At 42.4% G+C, this 22,019-nt stretch overlaps 1 protein-coding gene across 1 annotated transcript in view; it reads right to left on the bottom strand.

The window, feature by feature from the left end:
• LOC129411595 (stromal membrane-associated protein 1-like) overlaps positions 1-22,019 on the bottom strand; it is a 287,044-nt gene that overhangs the window by 49,382 nt on the left and 215,643 nt on the right. The window contains exon 8 of the mRNA XM_055162925.1: positions 14,104-14,225. Coding sequence (XP_055018900.1) covers positions 14,104-14,225 — 122 coding nt within the window. The remainder of the gene's footprint in view (positions 1-14,103; positions 14,226-22,019) is intronic.

Below are 22,019 nucleotides of genomic sequence, written 5' to 3'. Positions count from 1 at the left end.
TGAAAACCAGGACTAAACCAGGACTGAACCAAGGACTAAACCAGGACTAAATCAGAACTAAACCAGGACTAAACCAGAACTGAACCAGGACTAAATCAGAACTAAACCAGGACTGAACTAGGACTAAACCAGGACTAAACCAGGTCTAAACCAGGACTGAACTGACAACTAAACCAGGACTAAACTAGGTCTAAACCAGGACTAAAGTAGGACTAAACTAGAGCTGAACCAGGACTGAACCAGGTCTAAACCAGGACTAAACCAGGACTAAATCAGAACTAAACCAGGACTGAACTAGGACTAAACCAGAACTAAACCAGGACTGAACTAGGACTAAACCAGAACTAAACCAGGACTGAACTAGGACTTAAACCAGGACTAAACCAGGACTGAACTAGGACTAAACCAGGACTAAACCAGGACTGAACCAAGGACTGAACCAGGTCTAAACCAGGACTGAACTAGGACTAAACCAGGACTAAACCAGGACTAAACCAGGACTAAACCAGGACTAAACCAGGACTGAACTCAGGACTAAACCAGGACTAATCTTGGACTAGAACTTGGAAGATCGGGCGTCAGCTGCGTTTCGCCCCGTGGAGCGTGGAGTTCTGCGTCGGTCCTTTCGCCCGCGGTCACCTGACGGTCTACGTGGGCGCGTCTCCACCGTTTCACCTCTGCTGATTTCGCCGTGATTTTACCGATTTTGCATGAAGAAAAACGAAAAACCCACCACTTCAATCCAGGTTAAAAAAGCTTCATAACACACGATTCTCACATTTGTACCGAGTCAAATATTAAATTTATCCTCCTGTAAAGCCACATTACTACGTTACAGCCAAAAAACAACACATTACAGTAATTCGTTACTTTTATAACGCGTTACTCCACTACAACACTGGTTTTTAATAAGATGCGAGAAAATCAAATCAAAAATCAAAATCGTGAATCTTTTTTTCCCCATATTTCCCAACTGCGCTGTTAATTATTTTGACCCAGAAACCCCGGGTCGTTTGTGCTCATTTTAAAGGATTAAACTCACCTTCTAATGAGATCAAAACAACAGAGGAGCCGCTTACAGACGGAGAAACGGGCTCCTGCAGGTTGGTAAGAGAAATCTATTAATACCACAGCACCATAGGCACAATCGTTTAATAGGCTTATAAAGGCACAGGCCAAAACAACACTGGTCCCTGTGGGGTGTTCCAGGTTAATTATACGTTTAATAAGAAGTGAGATAGTGTTCGCGGTGTTCCTTCACACTGGAGGCTCACGAGGTTTATTCCGAGCGCTGGTGGTCTTTGCGTGGGGGGTTTGCACGTTCGCACGGCGTCCTGGGCGGGTTTGACGTGGTCCGGTTTTTAACGAATATGCGCTAAAATGCCAAAATAAGACCAGGGATGCGCTTATTCACAGAGAGAAAGAGCCACAGAGAGTCACTGGGGAGAACAAGTGGACTAAACCAGGACTGAACTAGGACTGAACCAGGACTGAACCAGAACTGAACCACGACTGAGTGTCTAGACCTTGGGGTGACTCACGGGGCGAAGCTCAGCCGCCGCCCGATCACGTTTTGTGGACGCTCTGCTCCACGGGCTCGGGCTTCTCCCTCTCTCTCTCAAGTCCAAGATTAGTCCTGGTCTAGTCCTGGTTTAGTCCTGGTTTAGTCCTAGTTTAGACCTGGTTTATTCCTGATTTAGTCCTGGTTTAGACCTGGTTTAGTCTTAGTTAATCCTTGTTTAGTCCTGGTTGAGTCCTGGTTGAGTCCTGGTTTAGACCTGGTTTAGTCCTGATTTAGACCTGGTATAGACTTGGTTTAGTCCTGATCTAGTCCTAGATTAGACCTGGTTTAATCCTGATTTAGACCTGGTTTAGTCCCTGGTTTACTCCTGGTTTAGTCCCTGGTTTAGTCCTGGTTTAGTCCTGGTTTAGTCCTAGTCTAGTTCTGGTTTAGTCCTAATCTAGTCCTGGTTTAATCCTGGTTTAGTCCTGGTGTAGACCTGGTTCAGCTCTGGTTTATACCTGGTCTAGTCCTGGTCTAGTCCTGGTCTAGTCCTGGTTTAGTCCTGTTTAGTCCTGGTTTAATCCTGGTTTAGTCCTGGTTTAGTCCTGGTTTAGTCCTGGTTTAGACCTGGTTTAGACCTGGTTTAGTCCTGGTGTAGACCTGGTTCAGCTCTGATTTATACCTGGTCTAGTCCTGGTCTAGTCCTGGTTTAGTCCTGGTTTAGTCCTGGTTTAGACCTGGTTTAGTCCTGGTTTAGTCCTGGTTTAGTCCTGGTTTGGTCCTGTGTCCTACTGCTGTTCAGTGATGTTAAAAGTCGCTTCAATTAAACCTGCATAAAATCGGAAATTATAAGAAAATATGAAAAATATGGGGGCAGGACGGATGGGATTTAATCTTCACCTGCTCCAAGTGGAAGACTCACATTCACCCAATTTGAAAACCCCTGATTTAGGTGAAAAAAAAAATCTTAAGGCTCAGATAAAACTTAATTTGTGTCATAAATAAAGACCAGATCAGACTGACACACAAGTGTTTTTGGACTAATAATAATCAGACTTTTTCACACTGGATTTTACGTAAACAGACTGGATCATTTGCTTTTTGTCTGAGCTGTGGAAATTATCGCTTTTTTAACAGCTGGAGTTAAGGTAAGCGGTTTATTTAAGTTTATTTCTTGGCGCTTTTCTCAGTTTCATTCAGTCGGGTTGTGTCCAGTTAAACTCCTGTCGCTGTACGTCGTCGTTTTCCCGACTCTCCCGGCGCATTGTGGTTTAGATTGACCCTCTAGTGACACTGATGCCCACAACATTTCAAGGTGCATTGTGGGAAATTTTGAGTCGCACTACTTTTTCACCAACTGGACGGCGTGACCTCTGAACACTGCCCTGAGTCGGGAATAGTGTGTCCAAAACTACAGCAGACACGAGCACAAAACGTGGTCTCTGAGTGTGGACTGAATGACTAATGCGATGTTCAGCGTCTGAGTGTCCAAAGGCAAATCCAATGTGTTTTCTGCATCTGAACTCCAGAATGTGGTGGGATATTTTTGGTCCTGATTCGTTCTAAAGTGAAGCGGGACTGTGCCGGAGCCGAGCTGAAAAGTTCTCCCCGGAGAGCGCCGTATCAGCAAGTGGAATAAACCAGGACTAAACCAGAACTGAACCAAGACTGAGTGTCTGGACGGGCCTGCAGGTGCGCCCGCGTAGACCATCGGGTGACCGCGGGCGAAAGGACCGGCACAGAGCTCACGGCGAAGCTCAGCCGCCGCCCGATCACGTTTTGAGGACACTCTGCTCCGCGGGCTCGGGCTTCTCCCTCTCTCTCTCAAGTCCAAGATTAGTACTGGTTTAGTCCTGGTTTAGTCCTGATCTAGTCCTGGTTTAGTCCTGGTTTAGTCCTAGTTTAGTCCTGGTTTAGTCCTGGTTTAGACCTGGTTTAGTTTTGGTTTAGTCCTAGTTTAGCCCTGGTTTAGTCCTGGTTTAGACCTGGTTTATTCCTGATCTAGTCCTGGTTTAGACCTGATTAATCCTAGTTTAGTCCTAGTCTAGTCCTGGTTTAGTCCTGGTTTAGTCCTGTTTTAGTCCTAGTTTAGTCCTGGTTTAGACCTGGTTCAGCTCTGGTTTAAACCTGGTTTAGACCTGGTTTAGTCCTGGTTTAGACCTGGTTTAGACCTGGTTTACTCCTGATCTAGTCCTGGTTTAGTCCTGGTTTAGTCCTGTTTTAGTCCTAGTTTAGTCCTGGTTTAGACCTGGTTCAGCTCTGGTTTAAATCTGGTTTAGACCTGGTTTAGTCCTGGTTTAGACCTGGTTTAGACCTGGTTTAGACCTGGTTTAGTCCTGGTTTAGATCTGGTTAATCCTGGTTTAGTCCTAGTCTAGTCCTGGTTTAGACCTGGTTCAGCTCTGGTTTAAACTTGGTTTAGACCTGGTTCAGTCCTGGTTTAGATGTGGTTTAGTCCTGGTTTAGACCTGGTATAGTCCTAGTTCAGTCCTGGTTTAGTCCTGCGGTTGCAAAAAATTTTTATGAATGCACCTTAAAAAAAAAAAAAAAAAGAAAAAATAAGAAAAATATGGGGGCAGACAGATGGGATTTTGGGGGGGGGGGGGGGGGGGGGGGGCTCGGGTGTCTTCACCTGCTCTAAGGGGAGGAGAAAACCACTGATTATAGAATAGTGTGTCCAAAACTACAGCAGACACGAGCACAAAACGTGGTCTCTGAGTGTGGACTGAATGACTAATGCGATGTTCAGCGTCTGAGTGTCCAAAGGCAAATCCAATGTGTTTTCTGCATCTGAACTCCAGAATGTGGTGGGATATTTTTGGTCCTGATTCGTTCTAAAGTGAAGCGGGACTGTGCCGGAGCCGAGCTGAAAAGTTCTCCCCGGAGAGCGCCGTATCAGCAACTCACCGGGCTATAAATACACACAAACAATCACAACTCTGCACTTACTCTGCACTCTCTCTTCTTTTTTCCATCTGTCACGTCTCATTCTCTCTATCTTTAACCATTCTCTTTCTCTCTTCTCCCTTTTTTTTCTTTTTCTGCTCGCTTCTTTTCTCTCTTTCTCTGTCTCTCTCTACGCATTCTCTCTTTTCTTTATCTCTGCTCTCTCCCCCTTTTCTCTACTTTTTTTTCACTTTTATCTCTCCCTCTCTTCTGTCTCCCTCTCTCCACTCCTTCGCTCCCTCCATCTCTCCTCTCTTCTCTCTCTGTCCCCATCCGAAAATGGTTAAACGTTCTTAGGAAGTTCCTTTCCTTCTCAATGACCTGGACCTGAGTCACCGTCTGTCGTGACAAGGAGCGTCCGAATTAATCAGTAAAGTGAGGAAGGAGAAAGGAAAGGAAGGAGACGTTATGCTTCCTTTCGTAGCTCCTTTAGCGTAGGAAGCTCGGGAGGTTCCTAACCAGCGGTAAGGAGCTATGAGGTATCCCACAATCTACTGTGCAGATCAAACCGAATGATTCCAAACACTATTGTACAACTTCTACACTGCACCAGATTATTAATTACAATCTTCTGCATAAGTAAACTCGACTTTACAACATAAAAAGCACAAAGACTCTAGAGCCACATCAGCCCGTTTGACATTATAACGTGTTTAAGGCCGTTTTGCACAAGTCTTAACTAACGAAACTTAAACCCACATGGCAAATCTGCATAAATTATAGGCGAGTTTCATCGTTGCATACTGGGAATTATTTTGGTCGGCGGCAAGAAACACTAATTCAACATGACGGACGGAGCGAGAAAGCACGTAAAGGGTATTGATCCCGGTTATTTATCCACTCTAACGGCAGAGGACCCAAGACCATTTGACCAGAAATTGGTCATAAACATCGACGGACGACAAATCACCTTTTCAACTCCGACAAAAGGTGGAACAAACCAAATTTCTGGTCAGAATCGCCAACTACCTGGACAAATATTCACTTGGGCGATATCCACAATGACTTGGTGGAAACTAATCGATTAATCGATAATTGATCATTAAGAATTTCATCGATTACGTTAATTTTAATCGACAAACTGAATGTAGGTGTCTGTGTGTGTCGTGACCAAACAGGTGTGTACATGTGTCTCTGCATCAGAAGGAGCGAGACACAAACAGTGGGTCAGTCTGTAACGAACCGAAGCACAAATGTGGATTTAACGATGATTTGTAGAAGAAATTCCACACTTTCCGTTGCGTTGGGACAAGTGTGAGTCCATGTGCACAGTGGATAAAGCAGCACATATGTTTCTGTGTCCAGTGGGAAAAAGTTTTTCCAGGTGAGAGTCGCTCAATGTGGATGACGAGGCCCCGCCCCCCTCCCCCCGTACGCTGTCCTGGTTTTGACAAACACAAATCTGGTCACACTGACCTGTATTCACCTGAGTCATGTCTTTTAATCCAACACAAGTTGAACCACATCAGCGACACAAGAGCTGGAGTTTTATCTTCACTTAGTTTATGTAAATTAGTGATGTGGTTTTAAGTTTTGTTTCTGTGAGATTTGAACAAAACTGAATTAAACACATTATAATGTCAAACAGCTGATGTGGCTCTAGAGTCGTTATGTTTATATGTCGTAAAGTTGAATTTATTTATGCAGATTAGTGCAGATAGTAATAATAATGATGATCATTTTAATATAAAAACGTTAATGATTAATCGATAATCGATCGTTAATTCTTCCGACGATCGATTAAGAAAATTTCATCGAATGCCCGTCCCTAGTGGAAACTCCTGGGCCATTCACAGCAGAAAAGATGAAAACCTCCAAGAGTCTGGATGTGTTGTTGAACTTGTTGGAGTCCACGGTTTGTTAGGATCTTCTACGTTTGCTCTGCGGATGTTTGAAAGTCGTTTAATTCACCGTTAGTGGTTCTTTTCACTCAGAATACGAAAAAGACATTTTCCTTCTTCCGTGCTTCTATTTGTGCATCCGATAATGCAGCAGGAATTTACCATTATCGGGGAGAAATACACGAGGTTACGCACTGTGTTTGACGCTACCGTGTTTCTTGCCTCCGACCAAAATATTTCCCAGCAGCAACGCGGGATTTTAATAACAATGACGTCAGCTGAAACTCGCCTATTGTGCTGCCGATGTGGTTCAGTTTCTGTCGAACTAAAGGACACGACTCAGTGGAATATGAGTGTTCTCTCTGTGACAGAGGAAGTGCTGCTGATGGTGAGTCTGTTCTGTGTTTGTATCGCATTCGAGATGGTTCATGTTAAACTTTTCAGAGATTATACGTCTGCAGTACAGTCACTTTATTTACGTCGTCTCCTTTGTGATGAAAAGACTCATAAGACTCGGCGCTGTAGAAGAGGATGTTGCGCTTGTTGCAGTTTGTTGATTTCTAGGAGTTGTAGTTTTGTTTGTAGATCCCGTCGCTTGTTTGAAAGATCCGGATCCACCTAAAGCAGCGACGGCTCCTCCTCCTCGCCGCTCCTTCCTCCTCCTCCTCGGTCCTTACAGTCGACCTCGTGACGTCGCTCTCAGAGATCAGCGAAAAGGAGGAGGACGGACGAGGAAGAAGGTATTTTTGCCCGTTTTCGGATGGAGCCTCACTCTCCTTTTTTGATCTTCTCCTCTTTTGATCTGCTCCTCCTCTCTCTCCTCTCTTTGTATTGAAGGACTGTGCTTCATTCACCCAGACAAAGCAGTGCTCTGTCAGCGTGTGTGTGTGTGTGTGTGTGTGTGTGTGTGTGTGTGTGTGTGTGTGTGTGTGTGTGTGTGTGTGTGTGTGTGTGTGTGTGTGTGTGGTTGCATCACGCCGAAGCCCCACAGGCCCCGGTCCTGCTGTCGCCGATAACAACGAGATTAAAGCTTCAGTAGGTCGTTTTCATGGGAATTCAGACCATTCAAATGAGTCAGTGGTTTAAAATAGAAGGTCGGGATGAAACAGCAGAATTTGATTTAAAACAAATGTCCAAAAAAAAAAAAACCCCAAAAAAAAACAGATGTCTAACAAAGTCCAGTGTCTCTCAAGACAAATGAAAGATTGAGCCTCATTCATGAATCTTTTCTTTAAAAATGCCGTAACTTTGACTTTAAGACGACGCTGAGAGATTGAGCCAAATTCACAAACTGTTCTTAAACTGAATTCCTTCTTAAGTGACAGATGCACCGAATTTACCAACACCTCAACTAGCAGCGCTGGGGAGTAACAGATTACATGTACTGGAGTTATGTAATCAGAGTACAAATGATGAGTAACTGTATTCAGTTACAGTTACTGTTTCAGTGAGTGGTAATTGGATTACAGTTACTTTGTTAAAATAAATGGATTACACAGAGGGATTTTCCTGTTTTCATATTTTGAGCTAAACCAGGACTAAACCAGGTCTAAACCAGGTCTAAACCAGGTCTAAACTAGAAATAAACCAGGTGTAAACCAGGACTAAACCAGGACTAAAACCAGGTCTAAACTAGATCTAAACTAGATCTAAACCAGGACTAAACCAGGACAAAAACCAGGTCTAAACTAGATCTAAACCAGGACTAAACCAGGATTAAACCGGGACTAAAACCAGGAAAAAAAACAGGACTAAAACCAGGTCTAAACTAGATCTAAACCAGGACTAAACCAGGATTAAACCAGGACTAAAACCAGGAAAAAAAACAGGACTAAAACCAGGTCTAAACTAGATCTAAACCAGGACTAAACCAGGATTAAACCAGGACTAAAACCAGGTCTAAACTAGATCTAAACCAGGAAAATACCAGGACTAAAACCAGTACTAAACCAGGACAAAAACCAGGTCTAAACTAGATCTAAACCAGGACTAAACCAGGATTAGACCAGGACTAAAACCAGTACTAAACCAGGACGAAAACCAGGTCTAAACTAGATCTAAACCAGGACTAAACCAGGACTAAAACAAGGTCTAAACTAGATCTAAACCAGGACTAAAACTGGATTTAACAGGATTTAACGTGTCTCCTCGTCTTCTATCAATAATATTTTTTAATACAGTCAAGTAAAGTGTGTTATGTTACGATTTCCTCGTCTTTGCTTCTCTACAGCAAATCAAGTAATCCAAAGTATTCAGATTACATTACTCACTTGATGTCACCTCCCCCACCCCACGTCTCTGGAATTATAATATTTCCAGCGGCTCTGAAAACTCTCTGACGATGCTCTTGTTGAGCAGACGCACATGTACCTTGGCTGTCGTGTGGATACAGTGTGTGTGTAGTGTGTGTGTAGTGTGTGTGTAGTGTGTGTGTAGTGTGTGTGTAGTGTGTGTAGTGTGTGTAGTGTGTGTAGTGTGTGTAGTGTGTGTAGTGTGTGTGTAGTGTGTGTAGTGTGTGTAGTGTGTGTGTAGTGTGTGTGTAGTGTGTGTAGTGTGTGTGTGTGTGTAGTGTGTGTAGTGTGTGTGTGTGTGTAGTGTGTGTAGTAGTGTGTGTGGTGTGTAGTGTGTGTGTAGTGTGTGTGTAGTGTGTGTAGTGTGTGTGTAGTGTGTGTGTAGTGTGTAGTGTGTGTGTAGTGTGTGTGTAGTGTGTGTAGTGTGTGTGTGTGTGTGTGTGTGTAGTGTGTGTGTGTGTGTAGTGTGTGTGTAGTGTGTAGTGTGTGTATGTGTGTGTGTGTGTAGTGTGTGTAGTGTGTGTAGTGTGTGTGTAGTGTGTGTGTAGTGTGTGTGTAGTGTGTGTGTGTGTGTAGTGTGTGTGTGTAGTGTGTGTGTAGTGTGTGTGTGTGTGTAGTGTGTGTAGTGTGTGTAGTGTGTGTGTAGTGTGTGTGTAGTGTGTGTAGTGTGTGTAGTGTGTGTGTAGTGTGTGTAGTGTGTGTAGTGTGTGTGTGTGTATAGTGTGTGTGTGTGTAGTGTGTGTAGTGTGTGTGTAGTGTGTGTGTAGTGTGTGTATAGTGTGTGTGTAGTGTGTGTAGTGTGTGTGTGTGTGTAGTGTGTGTGTAGTGTGTGTAGTGTGTGTAGTGTGTGTGTGTAGTGTGTGTGTAGTGTGTAGTGTGTGTGTAGTGTGTGTAGTGTGTGTAGTGTGTGTGTGTGTGTGTAGTGTGTAGTGTGTAGTGTGTGTAGTGTGTGTAGTGTGTGTGTAGTGTGTGTAGTGTGTGTAGTGTGTGTAGTGTGTGTGTGTGTAGTGTGTGTAGTGTGTGTAGTGTGTGTAGTGTGTGTGTGTGTGTAGTGTGTGTAGTGTGTGTGTAGTGTGTGTGTAGTGTGTGTGTAGTGTGTGTAGTGTGTGTGTAGTAGTGTGTGTGTAGTGTGTGTAGTGTGTGTAGTGTGTGTAGTGTGTGTAGTGTGTGTGTAGTGTGTGTGTATGTGTGTGTAGTGTGTGTGTGTGTGTGTGTAGTGTGTGTGTGTGTGTGTGTGTAGTGTGTGTGTGTGTAGTGTGTGTGTGTGTGTAGTGTGTGTGTAGTGTGTGTGTAGTGTGTGTAGTGTGTGTGTAGTGTGTGTGTGTGTGTAGTGTGTGTGTGTGTGTAGTGTGTGTGTAGTGTGTGTGTAGTGTGTGTGTAGTGTGTGTGTAGTGTGTAGTGTGTGTGTAGTGTGTGTAGTGTGTGTAGTGTGTGTAGTGTGTGTATGTGTGTAGTGTGTGTAGTGGTGTGTGTGTAGTGTGTGTATGTGTGTGTAGTGTGTGTAGTGTGTGTAGTGTTGTGTGTGTGTGTGTAGTGTGTGTGTAGTGTGTGTAGTGTGTGTGTAGTGTGTGTAGTGTGTGTGTGTGTGTGTGTAGTGTGTGTAGTGTTGTAGTGTGTGTGTAGTGTGTGTGTGTGTGTATGTGTGTGTAGTGTGTGTAGTGTGTGTGTAGTGTGTGTAGTGTGTGTGTAGTGTGTGTGTAGTGTGTGTAGTGTGTGTGTAGTGTGTGTAGTGTGTGTAGTGTGTGTGTAGTGTGTGTGTAGTGTGTGTAGTGTGTGTGTGTAGTGTGTGTAGTGTGTAGTGTGTGTAGTGTGTGTGTAGTGTGTGTAGTGTGTATAGTGTGTGTGTGTGTGTGTAGTGTGTGTGTGTGTAGTGTGTGTATTAGTGTGTGTGTGTGTGTAGTGTGTGTAGTGTGTGTAGTGTGTGTGTAGTGTGTGTGTGTGTAGTGTGTGTGTAGTGTGTGTAGTGTAGTGTGTGTAGTGTGTGTAGTGTGTGTGTGTGTGTAGTGTGTAGTGTGTGTGTATGTGTGTAGTGTGTGTATGTGTGTGTGTGTGTGTAGTGTGTGTTAGTGTGTGTGTAGTGTGTGTGTAGTGTGTGTAGTGTGTGTGTAGTGTGTGTGTAGTGTGTGTGTGTAGTGTGTGTAGTGTGTGTAGTGTGTGTAGTGTGTGTGTGTGTGTAGTGTGTGTGTAGTGTGTGTAGTGTGTGTGTAGTGTGTGTGTAGTGTGTGTAGTGTGTGTAGTGTGTGTGTGTGTGTAGTGTGTGTGTAGTGTGTGTAGTGTGTGTAGTGTGTGTAGTGTGTGTGTGTGTGTGTAGTGTGTGTAGTGTGTGTGTGTATGTGTGTAGTGTGTGTAGTGTGTGTAGTGTGTGTGTAGTGTGTGTAGTGTGTGTAGTGTGTGTGTGTAGTGTGTGTAGTGTGTGTAGTGTGTGTAGTGTGTGTGTAGTGTGTAGTGTGTGTGTGTAGTGTGTGTGTAGTGTGTGTAGTGTGTGTGTGTGTGTAGTGTGTGTAGTGTGTGTAGTGTGTGTAGTGTGTGTAGTGTGTGTAGTGTGTGTGTGTGTGTAGTGTGTGTAGTGTGTGTAGTGTGTGTAGTGTGTGTAGTGTGTGTGTAGTGTGTGTAGTGTGTGTAGTGTGTGTAGTGTGTGTGTGTGTGTGTAGTGTGTGTAGTGTAGTGTGTGTAGTGTGTGTAGTGTGTGTGTAGTGTGTGTAGTGTGTGTGTAGTGTGTGTGTAGGTGTGTGTGTGTGTGTGTAGTGTGTGTAGTGTGTGTGTAGTGTGTGTAGTGTGTGTGTATAGTGTGTGTGTAGTGTGTGTATAGTGTGTGTAGTGTGTGTAGTGTGTGTAGTGTGTGTAGTGTGTGTGTGTGTGTGTGTGTGTAGTGTGTGTGTGTGTAGTGTGTGTGTGTGTAGTGTGTAGTGTGTGTAGTAGTGTGTAGTGTGTGTGTGTGTGTAGTGTGTGTGTGTGTGTGTATAGTGTGTGTGTAGTGTGTGTAGTGTGTGTAGTGTGTGTAGTGTGTGTGTGTGTAGTGTGTGTATAGTGTGTGTAGTGTGTGTAGTGTGTGTGTAGTGTGTGTGTGTGTGTGTGTGTGTGTGTGTGTAGTGTGTAGTGTGTAGTGTGTAGTGTGTGTAGTGTGTGTGTAGTGTGTGTGTGTAGTGTGTGTGTGTGTAGTGTGTAGTGTGTGATAGTGTGTGTAGTGTGTGTAGTGTGTGTGTGTAGTGTGTGTGTAGTGTGTGTAGTGTGTGTAGTGTGTGTATAGTGTGTGTGTGTGTGTAGTGTGTGTAGTGTGTGTGTGTGTAGTGTGTGTAGTGTGTGTGTGTAGTGTGTGTAGTAGTGTGTGTAGTAGTGTGTGTAGTGTGTGTAGTGTGTGTATAGTGTGTGTGTAGTGTGTGTGTGTGTATAGTGTGTGTATGTGTGTGTAGTGTGTGTAGTGTGTGTAGTGTGTGTGTGTGTAGTGTGTGTAGTGTGTGTGTAGTAGTGTGTGTAGTGTGTGTGTGTGTAGTGTGTGTAGTGTGTGTAGTGTGTGTAGTGTGTGTAGTGTGTGTGTGTGTGTAGTGTGTGTAGTGTGTGTAGTGTAGGGCTGGGTATCGTTATGAAGCTGCCGATACGATACACACCTCGATACAGTGCTTTTTCGGTTTGATACGATATATTTCAAATCAATTCAGTACAGTTCAATAAAAAATAATGGCTAATCATGTTTGTGACACTAAAAGTCTTTGTGAAACCACTTTTTGTGCAAAGTTCATATGAAACACAAACATTTTAATCCTGACAACAGTGAAAATGTCAAATGTGTCGCATAAATGAGTTATTATCCTCTAAACAAGCAACAAAACTGTAGCTGTAACAAAATAATTTAGTAAAATAAACCAAAAAATAGAGTCCTGCACCAGGTCGAGTCAGAGTCCCGCACCAGGTCACATTTACGACCGTGCAGCACGGAGCTCTGCACCGGTCTCTTTGCTTGTGGTCACCCGACGGTCTACACAAGCACACTTTAGTCCTGGGTTAGTCCTGGGTCAGTCCTGGGTCAGTCCTGGGTCAGTCCTGGGTTAGTCCTGGGTCAGTCCTGGGTTAGTCCTGGGTCAGTCCTGGGTTAGTCCTGGGTTAGTTCTGGGTTAGTCCTGGTTAGTCCTGGGTTAGTTCTGGGTTATCACGGGCAGTAACAGGTGGAATGTTAACAGGTCCGGCCGGGTGCAGGTCTCTAAAAATGGACCCGTGCAGGACTCTGAGTTGGGTAAGAAATTATTTAAGAAAATATATCACTTACAGTCATACAGGAATTACAATTTTTAGTTGCATCATGAGAGTAATAATATTCTAAAACAGTCAAAATTTTAGGTTTTGCGTGTGTTTCTGACGTTCGTAGGATTTGTTCTTCCAGAAGAACACTTTCAGATAAGAACTACAAGAAGAATGCCAAAAATGTTCGTAAGAAGTTCAAATTTGTAGGTCAAAGAAAGTCAAAAAGAAGTACAAATTTGTTCCTGTGAACGTTTCATGAATGAAGGCCGTTTTGTAGTTCTGCGTTGACTCTCGTCGCAGTCGCTTTGTTGCTATCGTTTTTGGTTTATAGATCTGCGTCAAGGTCTGTGCGAAACGAAGTAATTCACCAACACAACAATAAGAGGCGAGGATTTATAACTGGTGTTCGTGTTTACAAAATGAAGCGGGAAAAAGAAGAACTGGAAATGTTTGTAGAGCCGTAGAGACGACTAATCACAGCTCGTATTATCAGCGTCGTTTCCCCTTGCTGTCTGTGTCAGTTCGATGCGTAGTTTCTTTAGATAAATATACATTTACAGTGTCAAAAAAGGTTCATTTTTGCATTTAACATTTTAACTAACATCGTAGACACTGCATTAAGATACAAGATGAACTAGAAAAGCAGTCAGAGAGCGCAGACCTCCGCCAAGGACTACCCCCATTTTTTATATAAATTGCGATAAAATCAGTCTTCTGGATCAGATCCGGATCAGCCTTTGGAATATGAAAGAGGATCCCATTGTCCATCCCTGAGTCAAATTTCATGGGGTTTGGTCAATAATTAACCGAGATATTGAGAAACAAAATTTTTTGGCCCCATTTACCACAATGTTAACTCAAATTTTCAAAGTGATCCAGAATCCAGGATTTCTTCCGGATCAGCCCCAAAATGAAATCAGTTCTTCCTTTTCACATTTCCAACAAATCCTGAAAATTTCATCAAAATCGGTCCATAACTTTTTGAGTTATGTTGCTAACAGACAAACAAACAAACAAACAAACAAACAAACAAACAAACAACAAACAAACAGACAAACAAACAAACGCCGGCAAAAACATAACCTCCTTGGCGGAGGTAATAAAGTGACTCTGTAGACGACTCGCAGCTCAACAGCGACTGCCCACACTCTGGTTCCAACATTTCTTATTCCTTTTTCCCATAGATGTTCCAAAAAAATACAAGTTTGAAAGTTCAGGATTGATTCAAACTAAAAGTGTTTTCCCGGTTCATATTTTCCCGTACGATCCAGAGAGTCGTGTGTTACCTGTGCGGACTGTGAGCCGGACGAGGGCAGAGGGTTCGACACCATCGGTCCAAACAGATCCACCTCGTTGCTGATTGGTTCAGCCGGACTGGAGCCCCGCCCACTGCTGCTGTCAGGACCATCTGGAAATAAAAACCAAGTATTACAGGGTTGTTTGAAACAACAAAAATCAGGTTCCAGACTAAAACCAGTATCGAAACTAAATATCGATACTAAAAAAAGTCATATTCACAAGACAGAATTGAGTCTAAAGTTCCTGAATGATCCTGAGCTGCAGCAGAACAAGTTTAGTACTGTGTCTTTTGTTTATTTTATTTTATTTATTTATTACTATTTTATCATTTTTATGGTTTTACTTTTACTTGATTTTACGGGTTTAGTTTTAGGACTTTGTTTTAGCAATTCACCTTTTTGTTGTCTTCATTTTATGATTTCTGTGCAGTACTTTTTTATTGGTAAAATGTGCAATAGAAAGAAAGTGGATTTTGACTTCGAGTATTCGAGTATCAGAACTAAAACAGACCTAAAATCAGGACTAAAATCAGGACTAAACCAGTCTAAACCAGAACTAAACCAGCACTAAAATCAGGTCTAAACCAAGTTTAAACCAGGACTAAAACCAGAAAAAAACAGAACTAAAACCAAGATTAAAATCAGATCTAAACTAAACCTAAAACCAGGGCTAAAACCAGGACTAAAACAGGGACTAACCAGGTCTAAACCAGGACTGAAACAGGACTAAAACAGATATTAACCAGGACTAAACCCGGTCTAAACCAAAACTAAACCAGTACTAAAATCAGAACTAAAATGAGGTGTAAACCAGGCCTAAAACCAGGACTAAAACCAGGAGAAAAACAGGGACTAACCAGGACTAAACCAGGACTAAAATCAGGAAAACTAAAAACCAGGACTAAAATCAGTCTAAACCACTCTAAACCAGGGACTAAACCAGAAAACTCTACAACCAGGACTAAAAAGTCAAACAGGTCTAAACCAGGACTGAAACAGGACTAAAACTGAGATTAACCAGGACTAAACCAGGACTAAACCAGGACTAAACCAGGTCTAAAATCAGGTCTAAACCAAAACTAAACAAGAATTACAACCAGGACTAAAATCAGGTCTAAATCCAGGACTAAACCAGGTCTAAACCAGAAATACTGTCCGACATAAAACCGGTCCGTGGTGAAAAAAGTTTGGGGACCACTACAGTAGATCAATAGACCAAAGACGAGATCATTTTAACCTGATTTTAGTCCTGGTTTAGTCCTGGTTTAATCCTGGTTTAGTCCTGGTTTGTCCTGGTTTAATCCTGGTTTAGTCCTGGTTTAGTCCTGGTTTAGTCCTGGTTTCTTTTAGTCTTAAACCATCTGGATTTTTGCGCAGAAACTGGTTCTCAAATCATTTTCTGTAGGACTTGGAGTAACTCGGTGCTTCTTCCAGTATTTTTATTTCTGATTCTTCACCAAAACCAAGACATAATTAGACAAACTTTAAAAAGCCGTCACTTTAAAAATAGCTCCTCTCTCCAGTAATGACTCTGATCCTGAAACTTCAAAGTCTCTACATTTCCAGTCTGACAGGATTTGAAAGCTCCGGGTTCAGGCGCGAGGACGGATCTGCGAGGAAACGGCACGAAAATACAAAAATAAACCGGGATATTCACATTAGAGACACTTCATGGTCCAGAGCAGGTTTTTTGAGCGAAAGCCTCCCCCCTCCCGAGCTCCTGTTTGTGGGGGAGGGAGAGATAAGAGGCGACGGGGGGGACGGGTTTTTACACCACGGTATTTCCAAACTCAAGTGTTCCCAAAATGTTCCCAAAATGTTCCCACGACCACTGATAATATTCACCGTAAAGAAACAGAAATGTACTTTTACAGCGAGTTTGGAGAACAAAGAAATTCAGAAAGACTTTCACTTGAGAATAAAAGGGTTTTGGTAATGTTTTAGAAGTTTAAGTCCTTTTTCAGTTAGTCCTAGTTTTAGTCCAGTTTAGTCCTGGTTTAAGTCCTGGTTTAGTCCTGGTTAGTTCTGGTTTAAACCTGGTTTAGTCCTGTTTAGTCCCTGGTTTAGTCCTGGTTTAGTCTTTGTTTGTCCTGGTTCAACCCTGTTTTAGTCCTGGTTTAGGTTTAGTCCCTGGTATAGTCCTGATTCAGTCCTCGGGTTTAGTCTCTGGTTTAGTTCCTGGTTTAGTCCCAGATTTAGTCCTGGTTTAGTCCTGGTTTAGTCCTTTTCAGTCCTGGTTTAGTCCTGTTTAGTCCTGGTTTAGTCCCTGGTTTAGTCCTGGTTCAGTTCTGGTTTAAACCTGGTTTAGTCCCTGGTTTAGTCCCTGGTTTAGTCCTGGTTTAGTCTTTGTTTAGTCCTGGTTCAACCCTGTTTTAGTCCTGGTTTAGACCCAATTTAGTCCCTGGTATATTCCTGATTCAGTCCTCGGGTTTAGTCTCTGGTTTAGTTCTGGTTTAGTCCATGGTTTTGTCCTGGTTTAGACCTGGTTAGGTTTAGTCCCTGTTTAGTCCTGTTAGTCCTGTTTAGTCCTGGTTTAGTCTTTAGTCCTGGTTTACCTGATTTAGTCCTGGTTTAGTCCTGGTTTAGTCCCTGGTTTAGTCCTGGTTTTAGTCTGGTTTAGTCCTGGTTTAGACCCTGTTTAGTCCTGGTTAGTCCCTAGTCCTGATTTAGTCCTGGTTTAGTCTCCTGGTTTAGTTCTGGTTTAGTCCAGTCTGTTTAGTCAGTCCTGATTTAGTCCTGGTTTAGTCCCTGGTTTAGTCCTGGTTCAGTCCTGGTTCAGTCTTGGTTCATTTTTGGTCCAGTCCTGGTTTAGTCCATTTTCAGTCCTCATTCAGTGCTGCTTTAGTCTTTGGTTTAGTCCCAGATCAGTCCCTGGTTCAGTCCTGGTTTAGTTCCTGGTTTAGTTCCTGGTTAGGCCCTGTTCAGTCCTCATTTATTCTTGGTTTAGTCCTTTTTCAGTCCTGGTTCAAAGTAATTCAGAAAAACTTTCACTCGAGAATAAGAGGATTTTGGTAAGTCCTGGTTTAGTCCTGGTTTAGTCCCTAATTGTGTCCTGGTTTAATTCTGGGGTTAGTTCAGATTTTGTCTTGACTTGGTTTAGTCCTTTTTCAGTCCCTGGTTTAGTTCCGGGGTTAGTCCTGGTTTATTCCCTGGTTCAGTCCTGGTTTAGATCCAATTTAGTCCCTGGTTTAGTCCTGATTCAGTCCTCGGGTTTAGTCCCTGGTTTAGTCCTTGGTTTAGACCTGGTTTAGTCCCTGGTTTAGTCCTGGTTCAGCCTTGGTTTAGTCCTGCTTTAGTCCTTGTTTAGTCCCTGGTTCAGTCCTGGTTTAGTCCCCGATTTAGTCCTGGTTTAAACCTGGTTTAGTCCTGGTTCAGTCCTGATTTAGTCCCTGATTTAGTCCTGGTTCAGTTCTAGTTTAGTTGTCGGTTTAGTTCCTGGCTTAATCCTTTTTCAGTCCTGGTTTAATCCTGGTTTAGTCCCGGTTCATTCTTGGTTCAGTTTTGGTTTAGTCCTGCTTTAGTCCATGGTTTAGTCCCTGGATTAGTCTCTGGTTTAGTCCTGGTTTAGTTCTAGTTTAGTCCTAGTTTAGTCCCTTGTACAGTCCTCGTTTAGTCCTTTTTCAGTCCTGGTTTAGTCCTATTTCAGTCCTGGTTTAGTCCTGGTTCCGTGTGAAAGAACTTCCTCCGACTCCAAACTGTTTTAAAAAGAACTCATTTTATTTTTCCCGTTTTTTGAGATAAAAAAAACAAAACCGACCCTGGTCCAGCTCCGATCCTGCTCCACTAACCCTCTCCCGCAAATTAACTCCACCAGAATTAGCTCGGCTTAATTTAACGCCACATTCTTCAGCGTAATTAGCAGAAAAAACACGAGGAAACGGCTGAACTTTGAGACCGTTAGCGCCCGTCTTAATTATTCATGAAATTAGTAAAAAATAATGAGAGCGTTGGGTTTTATGAAGGACGCACGCCGCTGGACCGTGGGAGGCGGTTCAGAGCCACGACAGACGAGCCGGGATTTCAGGTCCGGGGTTTGGAGACGGAAAAGGTCATTTTTGTTTATTTACATCAGTGTGGGTAATTAAAATAAACAGTTTAGGCTGGAAATTATTTTATTTTTCACTATAATTATGATCTTAAAGAAAAAAAAAGGAGAAATGTTAGTGTGTTGAAATTAATATTCTAATCTTGTTGTATGGTGTGTATGGTTTAGTCCTAGTTCAGACTTGGTTTAGTCCTAGTTCAGACTTGGTTTAGTCCCTGGTTTGGACCCTGTTTTAGTCCTGGTTTAGTCCTGTTTTAGTCCTGCTTTAGTTCTGGTATAGTTCTGGTTCAGACCCGGTTTAGTCCTGGTTTAGTCCCTGGTTTAGTCCCTGTTTTAGTCCTGGTTTAGTCCTGTTTTAGTCCTGTTTTAGTCCTGTTTTAGTCCTGGTTTAGTCCTTGGTTTAGTCCCTGGTTTAGTCCTGTTTTAGTCCTGCTTTAGTCCTGGTTTAGTCCTGGTTTAGTTCTGGTATAGTTCTGGTTCAGACCCAGTTTAGTCCTGTTTTAGTCCTGGTTTAGTCCTGGTTTAGTCCTTGGTTTAGTCCCTGGTTTAGTCCTGGTTTAGTCCCTGGTTTAGTCCTGGTTTAGTCCTTGGTTTGGTCCCTGTTTTAGTCTTGTTTTAGTCCTGGTTTAGTCCTGGTTTAGTCCTGGTTTAGTCCTGGTTTAGTCCCTGGTTTAGTCCCTGGTTTAGTCCCTGGTTTAGTCCTGGTTTAGTCCTGGTTTAGTCCCTGGTTTACTCTTGTTTTAGTCCTGTTTTAGTCCTGGTTTAGTCCTGGTTTAGTCCCTGGTTTAGTCCCTGGTTTAGTCCTGGTTCAGTCCTGGTTCAGTCCTGGTTCAGTCTCTGGTTTAAACCTGGTTTAGTCCTGGGTAAGTACTGTTCAGATCTGGTTTATTCCTGGTTTAGTCCCTGTTTAAGACCTGTTTTGGTGGTGGATTTGATCTTTGTTCAGTCCTAGTTTAGTTCTCATTTAGTCCTGATTTAGTCCTGGTTTAGTCCTGATTTAGTCGCTGGTTCAGTCCTGGTTTAGTCCTGATTTAGTCCTGGTTTAGTCCTGATTTAGTCCTGGTTTAGTCCTGGTTCAGTCCCTGTTCAGACCTGTGTGTAGTGCCGTTGTGCTCTTGAGCAGGACATTTCAGTCCCTCTCTGCAGCCGTAACAGAATGAACCATCATAAATATCTCTGATCCGACTCTTTGCTCCTTAAATCTTCTGCCGTCGTCTTTATAACTTTTTGCTGCATTTACATATTATGCAAATTTTACCCTTTTGATTTTTTAAACATGTTATAAGATTGTTCCCCGAGTCCAAACACACCTGAGGTTGTATGTTGATTTATTCATGCTCATTTCTGTAATCTTCTGGAAAAAGTCCTTTACTTCTGAGCTTTAGAAAATACACAGTTTGAATTTTCCCAGGATTGTTGCGTCAGAGGTAAAATCCCTGCTCAGTTTTTATTTATTTATTTTACGTTTATTTAACCAGAGGTCCCAGTGAGACCTAGAATCTCTTCAGGTTTCCCACTTTTTTCACTGACAAAATTTCAAAACTTTTCCATGACTTTTTCATGACCTAAAGTGAATTTTCCATGACTTTACGGCACCAACATGTGTAGAATTAATCATAGTTTTAGGACTAAATATCCACTCACATTACGGTTTGGGATTATAGTTTTTTTAACATTCAAAATCCTGTCAGTGCATTTATTTATTGTCGTCTCTTTTAAACAAAAGGTTCAAACGTTCAGAAATAATCAGAACAGCCTCATGAGAACTTAACAGAACACTGGAGTTGTGTGAAAGAGATACTACAATTCCATGACTTTTCCAAAACGTTCATTGAATTTATAAAATCCCATGACTTTTCCTTATTACAGTCAGAGTGTGTTTACAGCACATCAGTGTCTCGGGTCTGATCGGGTTTTTTGAGTGTCCTGGTTTCGTCATTGTCAGAATAATTTTATTATCCCATATTTGCTAAATACTTGTGTGATATTCTAGGCCTATGAGTTAACCATTTATGTACTACAATTCTTTGATTTATAATGTACCAATCACTTGTCACTTGTTGAATAACCTCTGTGTGTTTGACAACTGTGTGCAGTGTCCTATCGCTCTAGTGAACCTCCAGATGATTCCTCACATGAAGCCAACTCCCACTGTCACACATGCAAGAGTTATGATGGTGTCTGACCTAAGGCACCTCCTGATTGTTAATCATGTTTTATGTGTTTGTACTATGCATAGCTGCACCAGTTTCTTATTATGTCTTTGCTGTTTCCCCTTCCCCTTGAGAATTATCGTTCTGTAACTAGGGCCTCCTAATGAAATAAAAAGAGGAGAACGGCCTTGAGGCATCAGAACGTGTGGAGACTGTTGGTTTTGATGCCCACTCTCTGCCCGTTCTCCTCGCGAGTAAAACTGAATTAATCTCTTGTCTTTCTTCTTGTTTACAATGTTTAGATAAACCTAACAGTCATGGTGCATGTAAACGCACGAAAGTTGAGTCACACGTGTCCAAAACACAAACACTTTTCAGTCTTTTCATCACAACAGAAGCAAAATAAATAAAGTGACCGACATAACTAAAGTGAAATGATGTTAAATAAAGAGAAAATCTGCACATGTCTGATCTCTGAAAACATGAACCATCTCCAACACGACACACACACAGAACACACTCACCATCATCATCAACATCATCAACATCAACATCATCATCATCATCAACATCATCATCATCATCCTCTGTCACAGAGAGAACACTCATATTCCACTGAGTCGTGTCCTTTAGTCCGACAGAAACTGAACCACATCAGCGACACAAGGAAAGAGTGTTTTTATCAGCGTTAAAGGTTGTATAGAGGATTTTTTTAAGGGAAGAGAAATACAGCGACAGTCCTTGTGCGCGTTCAGAATTACTGTTGAAGTTTCCTGTCTAGAAGTAATTCAGCGACCGACGCGTCAGTTTTTAGACCCTTCGTCTGCTTCGGTCGCGCCATCGCTGGACGAGATCTCCAAGAATCACCTCAGTTTGGCTTTGCTCCTTTTCCTCTTCTCTTCTTCTTTCAGCGACCTCAAAAACGGACTTTCTTTTGCGGCGAACCGGTCGTGGATTCTCGTCCGCCGTCGCGACAAACTTTGTGCGAAATGCGAGGAAGCGACAGTTCGAAAAAGCCTCTAAGAACCGCTGCGTAAACCACGTAATCCCCGCGCTCCGACGAGTCAGTTATACTAGGGAGTTTGATTGACAACCTAACAGCCAATAGAAAATGAGGGAGCCTCGTTTTCTATTGGCTGATGTTTATCTGGCCTCACTACGTCCACAGTTGATAGATTTTTGTTCTTTTTTTTTTTTTGGTCATCATAATTACAAAGCTGCTGCGTCTCTGTAATGGTATTTTAATCTTTCACTGACAGTTTGAAACAAAAAAAAAATCCTCCATACAACCTTTAAATGCAAATGAGTCACGTGATTTTAAATTTAGTTTGTGTAAAACGTAAACAAATGTGTCAAAGCTGAATTAAACACATTATAATGTCAAACGGGCTGATGTGGATCTAGTTTATATGTTATATGTTATGTTTATATGTTGTAAAGTTGAGTTTATTTATGCAGATTAGTAACAGTAATAATGATGATGACACTTTTAATATGAAAGTGTTAATGATTAATCTAAAATCAATTCGTTAATTTTCCTGATGATCAATTAAGAAAAATAATCACAAGCCCATCCCTAGTTCTCGCACTGGGGGTGTGCATATTGAAATATTGATGTATCATATTTAATGTGTTTAATGTGATGATACAGTATCGATATCGTGGGCTGCGGTATCGATATATTGCCAAAAGTATTGTTTGTTACA

Source organism: Boleophthalmus pectinirostris, unplaced genomic scaffold (genome assembly GCF_026225935.1).
Source record: "Boleophthalmus pectinirostris isolate CB_2022bp ecotype Guang Dong unplaced genomic scaffold, ASM2622593v1 HiC_scaffold_5, whole genome shotgun sequence".
In the NCBI taxonomy this organism is placed as follows: Eukaryota; Metazoa; Chordata; class Actinopteri; order Gobiiformes; family Gobiidae; genus Boleophthalmus; species Boleophthalmus pectinirostris.
This window is presented reverse-complemented; position numbering and strand designations above follow the sequence as displayed.